This window comes from Mustela putorius, unplaced genomic scaffold (genome assembly GCF_011764305.1).
Source record: "Mustela putorius furo isolate JIRA1106 unplaced genomic scaffold, ASM1176430v1.1 tig00000129_pilon_pilon_pilon, whole genome shotgun sequence".
In the NCBI taxonomy this organism is placed as follows: Eukaryota; Metazoa; Chordata; class Mammalia; order Carnivora; family Mustelidae; genus Mustela; species Mustela putorius.
The window spans coordinates 31408494-31420945 of record NW_025421290.1 but is presented as its reverse complement, the minus strand read 5'-3'; the positions used below and the strand labels follow the sequence as shown (position 1 = coordinate 31420945).

Sequence of the window (12452 nt, the reverse complement as noted above, 5' to 3'; positions counted from 1 at the left end):
TAGGGTGGGGAGATGGAGGGTGAGGTGGGGGGAGTAGAACATAATTACCTTTGAAATTGTGTGTGTTTTCTAACAAGTTCAGAAGATCTTCTCACCCAAGTTATCTTCTTACTGTCTTAATGGACTCCAAATTTCTAATTTATTCCTGGGGTTAAGATTTTCTTTGAATCTGTGCTGCTTTAGAAGGTTTATTATTTAGAGGCCTTTATTTTGTAGTTTGAGTGAGTTTATTATCTTTATCTTTTCAAGTCTAGAGAATCTGAGGACATTTGAGGCACTTGTAATTAAAGGAGCTGTAATTCCCTGAGGAAGATATCAGTGCAGAACTTCAGCAAGAAGCTATATGCACATTATTTTCATATATTTATATTTTAAGGTAACCTTCCAAGGATTGGGAAAGAATCCAAATACACTTTGATAACCTGGAAAAGTTGATCCAATTGAATGCAAAGTTTGACCTTCTTAGGTAGGTTAAAGGCTGGGTGCCTTCCATTTCCACTTTGCTTAACCAAATACTGACCTACATGAAATTCAAATTCTCTTCCTCAAACATGTGTTGATGACTTCTTCCCTCTTAAAATTTCAAAACCATTGAATTTCAGTTGAAAGTCAAACTCATCATAATTTTTCTTCTTTTATCTTCTGGGTATTTTATGCTATTATACTTTAGCCTATATGTTATTGAAAAGTTGGCTTCATCCTCTACCCTTATAAAGTGAAGTTATTAACTTTATATATATTTTAAATCATATTTATTAACTTACCATATATTTACTTGCCCAATTTGGTTTATAATCTGTATACTTAGCCACACTTCCTTAAGTTTCCTTGAAATAGTTTTTGTTATGCCATAAGTGTCCATGATGATAATAAGGCAGCAACATAACTTGGATAATTCTACAGCTTCAATCATACTCAGCATTAAGAAGATATTATGTTTTTACTTGTCAGCAATATTATTTTTAACTTATATTTTACAGAAAATGTTGAATTAATGTCTGGAGAAGGGTCTTTGTAAACATGAACTGATATTAAGAACTTTGAACTCACCAGTTACTTTTATACCATGACTTGGTCTCAGAAAACAGAAATAGGAAATAGAAAATACCAATGAATGTTTTCTGGGAAAACATATGTATGTCAAAGGAGGTGAACTCAACTCTAGAAAGGCTTTTTGATTGCTCTGGGGTTTGTAACAAAGTGTTAAGGAGATCATCCATTTGATTCCAGTTATCTCTTCCCCCTCTGGATCATGACCATCAAACATGAACTAAGAGAAAGAGTGAGGGCAATAGATTATGTAGTGATGGCAAATCAAAGTATTCTCATAATAACTGATGAAATCAACATAAACATTTTTTTTTAATGTTAAACAAATCATCCTCAGCAATCAAAGAAAGGGACACAACCATACATAGATATATCACATGCACATTTATATATCAAGAGAGACAGGAAAGGACAGAGATGGAGACAGATTTAGGATTTTGGCATGGAATTTAGGCACACTTCTTTGACCCACAAGCCATTACAGTAAATACTAAGAATTCTTACAAATGCCACTAAGTATGAGAAAGCAAATTTAGTGGGTTTTCTGCATTTCCTCCTCCTGGTTTCTTGGTGGAGCCAAGCAGAGCACAAAAGCCTCACACCATGGGGTTAGTCCTTCATGTTAACACAATTTGGAGGTCTGGTTAGGGAAGGCTTCCTTGGGTTTGACCCAATGAGTTCTAAAAGGCCACACATGCTTGGGTCTGCCTGTAGGACCAAGTCCCATGGGAAATCCTATGTAAAGTACTATGTAATCAGCAAGAAGCACATGAAATTTCCTGCTGCTTCAAGATGCTGATCTTGGAGGCAGCAGGGAGGCAAATCAAACCCAATTCCTGAGCAATGCCCAATGTATTGTGGGCCAGGGAGTTTGTCTGAAGCACTTCTGTGCGTAGAGGGAAAATACGCATGAGTTTCTGAAAAATTTTGAACCAGAAGATCCCATAAAGATGTTAGTGCTATGATGGAACAGAAGTCTCCATGATCTGAACTGGACAAAACACTCTGAAGCTTTAGCAAAGGATAATCAGAATTTACCCTCCTCCCAGTTGATGAGAACTCTGGTACAGGACCTTTGTAACACCTCATAAGAGAGGAGAGAGGCCAAATATTCTATTAAATAATTTATACAACTTTATTGTATTTATAACTTTATTTGTTATTTCCTCCTCCTCCTCCACATCCTCAGATAAGTAATGTCAGAATATGAAATGCTTGGAGAAGGAACAACAGGCTCCTATTCTGATATTTAGGAAGAGAGACAAAGAGGTAAAGAGAGATAAGTCATTCACATTATGTCAAAACTAGCAGAAGGTCTGGACAAAGACATATTGGATAAAGTAAGATGGAAAAAGAATCACATAGTAACCATGCAAGTATATGTTTTCTTCCCCATTATCAAAAAAGAAAAGAAAAAGTTGAAATAAAAAATTGACCTATAAACAACCAAATTAAAAAAATAAAGAGAGAGCGAGAGAGAGAGAAAGAGAGGAAGGAAGAAAAATAGCATGAAAACTTATATGAAAATGCAATCTAAAATAACATATAATGCAAGAATTAAGGTGCAAATTTCCAAGGAATGATTTATGCCATAGAAAAAGTTAATGGAAACATAAATTTAATAAACCCAAAATTCAAAAAAGTAATAAAACAACAAAATGATATCATAATGGGCTGGGTTGTGGCTCCCAAAGATATGTTCCCCTAGATCCTCAGAATGTGGACTTATTTGGAATAAGGGTTGTTGCATTTATGATTAAAGCTCTCAGATGAGATCACTCTGAATCACAGTAGATCCTAAATTGAATGACCAATTCCTTATAAGAGACTGAAGAGAAGACATAGAGACACAGGAGATGCAGTTACAGAAAAATGGGAGAGAAGACCAGGAGAAGATGAAAGCGGACGAGGGGTGTATTCAACTATAAGCCAAGGGATCCAAGGATTGCCATTTACCAGCAAAAGCCAGGGGAGACGCATGGGAGGGATTCTCTCTTAGACTCTCCAGAAGGAACCAATCTTGTGGAGAACTTGATTTCAGACTTCTGGCCTCTGGAACTGCCAGAGAATTAGTTTCTGTTATTTTAAGCCACCAAGTTTATAGTAATTTGTTACAGCAGACCAAGAAAACTAAAACAGAGATGAAAAGTGAGATTGTATAGCTAAAGAAGCAAATTATAGATGAAACAAGGTGATTACAAAACTAATAATTAAATTAGAAGCAGTGGGATAAGCTAAACACTGAATTAATGACAGAAAATGTAGCAAAAGCTCCTAGTTTTCCCCCAAATGCTCCTATACCGTTTTCCTTGAAAAGGGAAGCCTCTCTAAAGATATTTCCTGGTCTCCCTTGCAACCAGATATAAGGGTGTTACTTAAATTCTGATTATGGGGTAAAATGGAAGTATATATGTAATTTCTGAACTGTCTTTAAATAAAGAATGCATGCCCTAATCTTTCCACTTGCCTGCTGGTTGACATGCAAGGGTTATGGATGGAAACAGAGTAACCATCTCGGACCTAATAATCCTTCCTGTTTAGACTACCAGAGCAAAAAAAAAATGAAAGCCAACTGGGTCTCTGGCAGTGTTTTAAGGAATCTTGTCAGCTATAAGTGGCTTATGTCAAGCTTGTATGAAAAACAAATAAAATGATATCTTGTTGATCACTTATATACCTGAGGCTGTGTTACGAAACCAGGACTTCAAAGTAATGTAGCCAGTTATGCACAGAAACATATGTGAAATCAGATTAAAAATATAATAAAGACGAGTACCTTGTTAACTTTTTATAATGTTTATTTTCTCCATGAAAAAGAAAAAGAACAGCTTTGAAATTAGACTGGGATTCAAATTATTGAGCTGTCACTTGTCAAATGATTGATCTGAGGTTAATCATTTCATCTGTTTAAGCCCTGATTCTTCATCTATGAAATAGAGATAAAACTACTTATATAATCCTCTCTGTACCTCACTTTTGTAAACTCTAAAATGGGAATATTAATATTTCCTCCTTCATAAAGTTGTTTTCAGGACTTATCTGAAGTGTTTAGAATAATGTCTGTCACTTATTAAGCATCATATAATTTTTGGTGATCCATATCATTATTGACATTACTCTTATTATAGCTGGTAAAGTGTGAGATTTAAATGTTAAAAATGTATAAAATGTTGAGCTTAATGCCTGACAAATAACAAATGCTAAGTGATAGTCACATTATTTCAATTATTATTTAGTCATCACATCAAGCTGTGTTTTCCCATCAATCCTCTCCTGTCATGCTAATTGAGGTCACTTAGGTAAGAGCAAAATTTTAGTTTCCTATGTAATATGCTGATATTCTTACCTCTAGTGTCTCCTGATTTGAATTCATCCTGGTCATGTCTATCAGTTTAATGCTTTTAAATTTGGCTTGGTAAAAATCACTATCTACTGTGGACCGAATGTTGCGTCCTCCCAAAATTCATGTTGAACACCTAATCCCCAACTGGATGATATTAGGAGGTAGGACCTTGGGGAGGCAATTAGGTTGTGAAGGTGAAGATTCTTGATGGAATTAGTGCCTTTAAAATAAGAGATACTGAAGAGATGATCTCTTTCTTCATCATAGAGATGATCTCTATGATCATCTCTTCATCAAAGAGATGATCATCTCTTCATCAAAGAGAGATGATCTCTTTCTTCATCACTCCCTCCAGCTCCATACCCCACCCACAAATATCATACATATCTCATTTTGCTTGTTTATCTCATGGTTTAAAAAACTGAATGGAGATGAAGAAGTCTTCTAGCATATGGCTTTGTTACTTAAAAGGCCAGTCCAAGATCCTCCTGATGCTCTAAACTACTCTTACCAATTCACATGTCTTCCCTTTGTCTTTCCACCATTCACTCTATTCCTCTTCTGAGAGAGTCTATCTATTGAGTATATCGTGGAGAAAGGTGTCATCACATAGCTATCCCCTTGGAACAGCTATCTGATGAATGACATCATTCTGAGATACTAATGATGGCTTATTACTTAATATTAATTATGGTCTGGTATATTTGCATTTTCGCTTAATTCTCCTTATTCCACCTGTGCAAATTTCAAAGCATGGATGCATCTTTTTCTGGTTGGTGGGAGAGACCTTCTAAAATCATACTGTGTCCATGGACTCCTATAAATGAGACTAGTCCTCCACAAGATCTATGCTTACTGCCAAATTTTAGTGTTTTGAATTAGGTAATCCCCTTAGAAATGTATCACTGCATACAATGCTCTTACTTCTACTTTTAGGAGAGTAAAACTCAAACCGTGACTTAAATCTTAATGCAGAGTTAACCTTCAGCTGGAATTGAGCAGGGTTGGGGGAAATGAATTTCTTTTGTCCTTTTTGGTATCTTAGTTTGAAAATCTTATTTCTCTTTGAATATATGTTCTTAAAAGACTAGTTAAACAGATCATAAGGGATGCCCGTGTTTTTCCTCTTAGAGTTTTTTTCTTTTTATTATCACTGTTTTTTTTTTTTTTTTTTTTTTTTTTGCCATTCTTCTACATCTTATTATAATTAGTCACTACTGATGCTCCTCTGGATTCTTCAAAAACTTTATTATCTATTTTTATTCTAAACAAGAAGGGCATTGATTGGACTGTAATGCTTGAACAAGTTACACTGTTGCAATTTTCTTATCAAGAGAATCTTGTGTCTGTGAACATCCACAGAGAGTCTTGGCATTTTCATTCAGGCTAGGATAGAGGAGCTCATTTGTTATGCTTCTTGGTTCTCTGTCATTCATTTTGGGGAGGTGGGGGGTGAGAGAAAAGCACACAGCCTGAGAAGACTGACAACCAAAATAAGGCTGTTCAGGGTTTAAGGCATTGTAAACTTCACCCATGCCTGTAATTTTAAAGACTTTTTCACTTTTGATAGTTTGATAGTTTAATTCAACTGAACAAGCATTCAATGTGGATTTAGGATACAGCCAGACACTGAGGGAGGCACAATAGCTGGCTCATGAAACCTCTTTCAAAGACATTGAAGGCTTGGTATATTTGAAATATCATGCTTTGAGAAAATGAGAACATACTATCAGATTCCAGCTCTATCAACTCTTGTAGGTCAGAACCACATTTAATTTTGGGATTGTATCTGGCTTATAAGAGATGGTTACACAGTCTCAGACCTGCCACTAACACTTAAACTCCAATGATCTCAATGCCTCAATATCTTTGACTATAATAAATTAGGCAGTTACACTAAATTGACTTTATGATCCTTTCTTTTGTTTTATTCCATGATTCTTTTTTTGTTTGTTTGTTTGTTTTAAGATTTTATTTATTTGGCAGAGACAGAGAGAGAGCTCAAGCAGTGAGGGAGCAGCAGAGGGAGAGGGAGAAGCAGGCTTCCTGAGGATCAGGGAGCCTAATACAGGGCTTGATCCCAGGACTCCAGGATCATGACCTAAGTTGAAGGCAGAGACCCAGCCAACTGAGTCACCAAGGCACCCCATATTCCATAATTCTTGAACTAAGAGTCATGCAGGACAGTCAGTCATAGAGTATCAAGTCAAATATAACAGACAACCTTCATGGATAGGACAGATACTTCTATGTACAACCAGGAAGTGGGGAAAAACAATTGCAAGAACTGGAAAGGACTGATGGAGAATGCAAAAATGGTCCAATCTGGAAGTCAGATAGAGGGTGGATGGCCTAATGGAGAGGAAACAATAGAATTAGCACATTCCATTAAGTGTATGATATCATTAAGTACAGGCATACTTCACTTCATTGTGCTTTGCAGATACTGTTTTTTACAAGTTGAAGGTTTGAAGCAACCCCATACGGAGCAAGTCTATTGGGATCATTTTTGTAATAGTATTTGTTCACTTCGTATCTGTGCATATTTTAGAAATTCTTACAGTATTTTTGGCCTATGCATTATTATTGTATTTGTTATGGTAATATGTGTTCAGCTATTATAATTCACTGAAACCTCAGATTTTTTTTAGTAATAAGGTATTTTTCATTAAGGTCTGTACGTCTGTACATTGTTTTTTGAGACATAATCCCGTTGCGCACATAATAGGTTAGAGTATAGTATGACACGCCTTTTATATACATTGGGAAACAAAAAAACTTATTTGACTTGCTTTATTGTGGTATTTGCTTTATTGCAGTGGTCTGCAATCAAACCTGCAAGATCTTTAAATTATGCTTGTGTAAGACACATTATTATTTTATGCATTCCTAAAAGGTAAAATGTTAATAATTAAACTACAACCCTGTGTATTGTTATCTCTTTTTAACATTATATATTTTTAAAAAGCTCCTTTATACCCTTTTGGATGTAAAAAAGACATACACATTGCCAACAGGTACATCAAAAGATGTTAACATCACTACTCTTTAATGAAATGCAAATCAAAACCATAATGAGTTACCCCCTCACTCCTGTTAGAATGGCTACTATCAAAAAAGACAAGAAATAATAGGTATTGACAGAGATGTGGAGAAAAGGGAACCCTCGTCCATACACTGTTGGAATGTAAAATGGTATAGCCACTATGGAAAACAGTATGGAGGTTCCTCAAAAAAAATAAAAATAGAACTACCATATGACCAGCAATTCCACTTCTGGGGTGTTTCTCCAAAGAAAATGAAGATACTAATTCAAAACGATATCTGTATCCCCATGTTTACTGAAGCATTATTTATACTAGCCAAGACATGGAAACAACTCAAGTGCCCAGGGATGTGTGAGTGAGTAAACAGATAAAGAAAATGTTATTTACGTGTATTTGCAACAACATGGGTGGACGTTGAGGGCATTATGCAGCGAAGTACATGAGACAGAGAAAGAGAAATGCCATGTGATTTCATTTATATGTGAAACTTAAAATAAAATACAGAAAAGGACTCAGAGATATGGAGAACAGATTGGCAACTGCTAGGGATGAAGGGTGAGAGGTAGGCAACATGGGTGGAAATGGTCAAAAGGTACAAACTTCTAGTTAGAAATGAGTCCTAGGGATATAATGTAAAACATGGCAACTATAGTTAATACTACTATATTGTATATTTGAATTTAAAAAAAAGATTTTATTGATTTGAGAGAGAAAAAGAGAAGTTATGAGTGGGAGATGGGCAGAGGGAATCTCAAGCAGACACCACGCTGAGTGTTGAGCCTGATGCAGGGCTCTACTCAGGGCTCCATTTCACAACCCACAGATCATGACATAAGCTGAAATCATGGGTCAAATGCTTAACCAACCGAGCCACCCAGGCGCCCCTACTGTATTCTATATTTGAAGGTTGCTAAGAGGAGGATCTTAAAACTTCTCATAACAAGAAAGAAAATTGTAACTGTGTGTTGATGGATGTTAACGAGCCTTCTTATAGTGATCATTTTATTTTATTTTATTTTTAATAATTTATTTATTTGACAGAGAGAGAGAGACAGAGAGAAATAGACAAAGAGAACAAGCAGGGGGAGTGGCAGAAGGAGAGGGAGAAGCAGGCTCCCACTTAGCAGAGGGCCCGACATGGGGCTTGATCCCAGGACCCTAGAATCATGATCTAAGCTGAAAGCAGACACTTAACAAACTTAGCCACCCAGATGCCCCACTTTATAATATTTACATGTATTGAATTATTATGTTATACACTGAAACTTACATAATGTTGTCTATTAATTACAGCTCAATTAAAAAATGTTTCATTATTCTAATTTGGATGTAAAAGAAAGGATCACATGAATAGCTATGACCATGTTTATCCAAACACAGTCCTGACAGTTACACTGTAACGCCACCTGGCCAAAAGCAATGATAGATGCTACTGACTGTAAGATAGCCAGTTATCAAAGACATTAAAATATGACAAAATAAATGTGCTTAATCTTAAAAATCAGCAAAATGGACTAGCATGCATCTTACAGGTAAGACCATGTGGTGTTCATGCTAGTGGCTAGAATAGTAAATGGATTGTGTGGAAGGGAACATTATTTGGAGGAAAAATCACAAGGCCCAGAGAAGAAAAGCTGGGGAATAGGACATATAAAAGATGTTAACATGAACCATAATGGCCAATCCAAAGGTGATCTATTAAAATGTATATGTTTAAGAACCTAAAAATTCCCAGTGCCTATTTCTTTTTAAAAGATTTTATTTATTTATTTGAGAGAGCTAGAGAGGGAGCAAGAGAGAGAGGATGAGTGTGGTGAGGTGGGGGAGGGGCAGAAGGAAAGGGAGAGACAGACTCTCTTCTGTGTAGGGAGCCTGATGTGAGGCTGAACCTCACCTGAGATCATGACCTGAGCAGAGGGCAGACGGTTAACTGACTGAGCCACCCAGGTGCCACCCCCCATGACTTTTTCTAATCAGTATTCCATACCTTCATCAAGCAGAACTTGCCAAATCAAGTGGGTTCTGAAAGCATCATTATAAACTAAGTAGCACCTTTAATTAATAATTGACTATCAAATGACCCAGAATTATACAAAAGTAGCATTTATTTACTCATTATATGTTTGTATTTTAGTTCTCAGGGACAGAAATTAAAGACTATTTTTTTTTAAATGCCCCATGGTTCAGAGAGTCCAGGAAAAAAAAAAAAAAAAAAACAAACAAAAAAACAACTGACATTTCCCTGTTTTCTCACTGAAACAGCTATAAGTCATTTTGAATTTCATTCAAATCTTCCAGTGAAGGTACTTCTTATACAAACTCTCCTTTAAAAACAGCCAAATGCCTGTGAGCAAACTAAAAGAGAACAAGTCAAAAAGATTGTTTCTCCAGTTATGAGCAATGTTTAAGATTCTTATTTTGCACCATCTTTATCAACAGACTACTCTCTGTAGTGTTGACTAGGGAGTGGATTTCATTACTAAACCCAAGGTCACAGGTGGTTTTGCACTGAAGCATAATTAAATTGTGCAGAAGGAATTAAAATGGTTTAGCAAATAAGGTCTTCTTATTTGGGCTGAATAGCACAGATATAATGCAATGCCATGTTCAGGCTACAACCAGGCAGCACTTGGGCCCGGGGAGATTAATCTGGAGAGCAATCACTTGATGATCCCTGACTATGAATACTTAGTTGAAATTATTCTTCAGTCACCCTGGGATGGGAAAAGCAATCACTCATAATTAACAGGTCACTTTCTTTGTGGGAATATTTATGCAGGGCACGTAGAGGATGGCATAAGAGAATACCTTTCTTGGTTAGGGAAAAATTGATACATGGGCTTGGGATGAACATGATCAAAAACTATTAAAGAGAGAAGAAACTTGTTAAGAATGAAGAGGTCCACATAATTGTATATTTCCACGCGTGCATTTTTGGGGTGGGAGGATGAAAAATACAACTACTGGGAAAGAGGCAGCAGAATGGTGATCGTTTTAAACAGTTTGAGAGAAATCTGTTGTTTTCAGCTAAGTTTTGAGAAAAGACACAAATAAACACATTTCGTTTTAACTTCTGGCCCTGTTTCCCAAAGATATAATTTTTTTTTTTTTTTGCCTTTAGGAAATTGAAATGGAGAGAGACTCTGATGACTGCAGACCGTATAAGAACTATAAATATATCTCCAGTTCAGTCATGATGTATCATTTAGATCATTTCTACATTATCAAGTTAGTATACTTGTCCAGTCAAGGAATTAAAATCTCCAAAGTTGCCACATGAGGTGAAATATTGGTTTTTGGACAGTGCTTTCAGAATATATTATGTGATATTGACATAACAAATACTTACATGCATTGTATATATCATATATTAGGGGTGTGGGTATGTGTGTGTGTATATGTGTATGTGTGCATGGGGGGGGTGCCCGTAATATAACGGCCAAATAAGGCCATAAACAAGTGGGAGAGACCAGCTATTGATCTTACTTGATATAAGAATATAACAATTTTTTAATAGTGTACTAGAAATATTTCAGTGTGACAATTTCCTTGATTATTCACCAAGCAGCTCTTTTAAAAGATTCAGGCCCACAAATTGGATTAATCAGATTGTCAAATTCTATTTTTTTTTCAGTAGTCATAGGAATTATAGCACACCTTTACTGCCAGTCCCCAGTAAATCTTAAAATAGATAATTATCCTTTAAAAGAAAACAAAAACAAAATTTCCCAAGCCCCCCGTTCATTCTGGTACAGTAAATACAAGCCCCAATTTAAGGGGCACCTGGGTGTCTCAGCTGGGTAAGCCTCTGCCTTTGGCTCAGGTCCTGGTCTCAGATCCTGGGATGGAGTCCTCTTCCATCTGGCTCCCAGCTCAGCCGGAGTCTGCTTCTCTCTCTCCCTCTGCCTCTCCCCCTGCTCGTGCTCTCACTCGCACACTCTTCCTCTCAAGTAAATTATATCTTTAAAAGAAACCCAAATTTAAAGTATTATTTTACTGCCTACTACTTAATTCAAAAATCATCTCAGGTCCTCACTCAGCAGGTGAGGTATGGTAGATCTGAGGCAACACAATCAGCTTCAACTAATTCACATTCCCAAGAATCACTGATAATAACTTACCTATGAAAGAGATATGTAAAATTTAAGATGGATTTAGGTTAATACTAATAAATGTGTTAAGCAAATCACTTAGTTATAACTATAAGTAGTTTGGAAGTATTCAAGGGGCTTGGGTGTACTTTGGAACGGTAAACTATTTTTGATACAGTAATCCATACTCTGCCTTCTTGGCAGGCTCCTTTAACCTATTATTGGTTTTCCCAGTTTCTCTCTTGCTCTCCATACATACTTTTACACGGCAATTTTTGTTTGTTTGTTTGTTTCTTTTTTTTTTTTTTTTTTTTTTTTTTTTTTTTTTTTTTTTTTTGCCACAAGGTGTGTTTTATTTTCATGAAACATACAAATAATTTGCTATAATATCCCAGGGCAAACCGGAGAATTTGGCAGCCCGATTGGGGGGGGGGGTCTCCTCAAAGACCCGCAGGCCGGTGGCGTCGGCACAGGGTGCCTGGGTTCACAGTGCAGCTTGTCCTCGTGTCCATCTTGCAGGGGGCTCTTCTTCCTCCACATCACGACGGGGGTGTCTCGAAGATGAAGCGGGCGGGGAATCCTCCGGGTTCTTAGGAAATTTCACGCCGCTTCTCCTGCTCAATGGTCTCTTTGGTCGGCAGGGTGTTCTCCCGCGTCTCCGTTTTCTTCAGCTTGGCCTTATCAAAGCCGGCGATTTCCCCCATGTCCGACTTGTCTGCCACTTTCTTTCTTTCTTTCTTTTTTAAATTTTGTTTACTTATTTGACAGACAGAGATCACAAGTAGGCAGAGAGGCAGGCAGAGAGAGAGAAAGAAGCAGGCTCCCTGCTAAGCAGAGAGCCGGATGTGGGGCTCGAGCCCAGGACCCTGGGATCATGACCCGAGCTGAAGTTTTCTGCCATTTTCTTCAAGCGATCCCTGG

At 36.9% G+C, this 12452-nt stretch overlaps 1 protein-coding gene across 1 annotated transcript; it reads right to left on the bottom strand.

The window, feature by feature from the left end:
* Positions 1-12055: 12055 nt before the first annotated feature.
* On the bottom strand, positions 12056-12247 carry LOC123390524 (thymosin beta-10-like). The gene has a single exon (XM_045074629.1). The coding sequence runs from the start codon at positions 12233-12235 to the stop codon at positions 12122-12124; it is 114 nt and encodes a 37-aa protein (XP_044930564.1). The 5' UTR covers positions 12236-12247; the 3' UTR covers positions 12056-12121.
* Between the last annotated feature and the right edge of the window lie 205 nt (positions 12248-12452).

Bases quoted from the DNA above. Each gene is read 5' to 3' on its own strand.
- LOC123390524 (XM_045074629.1), bottom strand. From the start codon at position 12,235: ATGGGGGAAATCGCCGGCTTTGATAAGGCCAAGCTGAAGAAAACGGAG.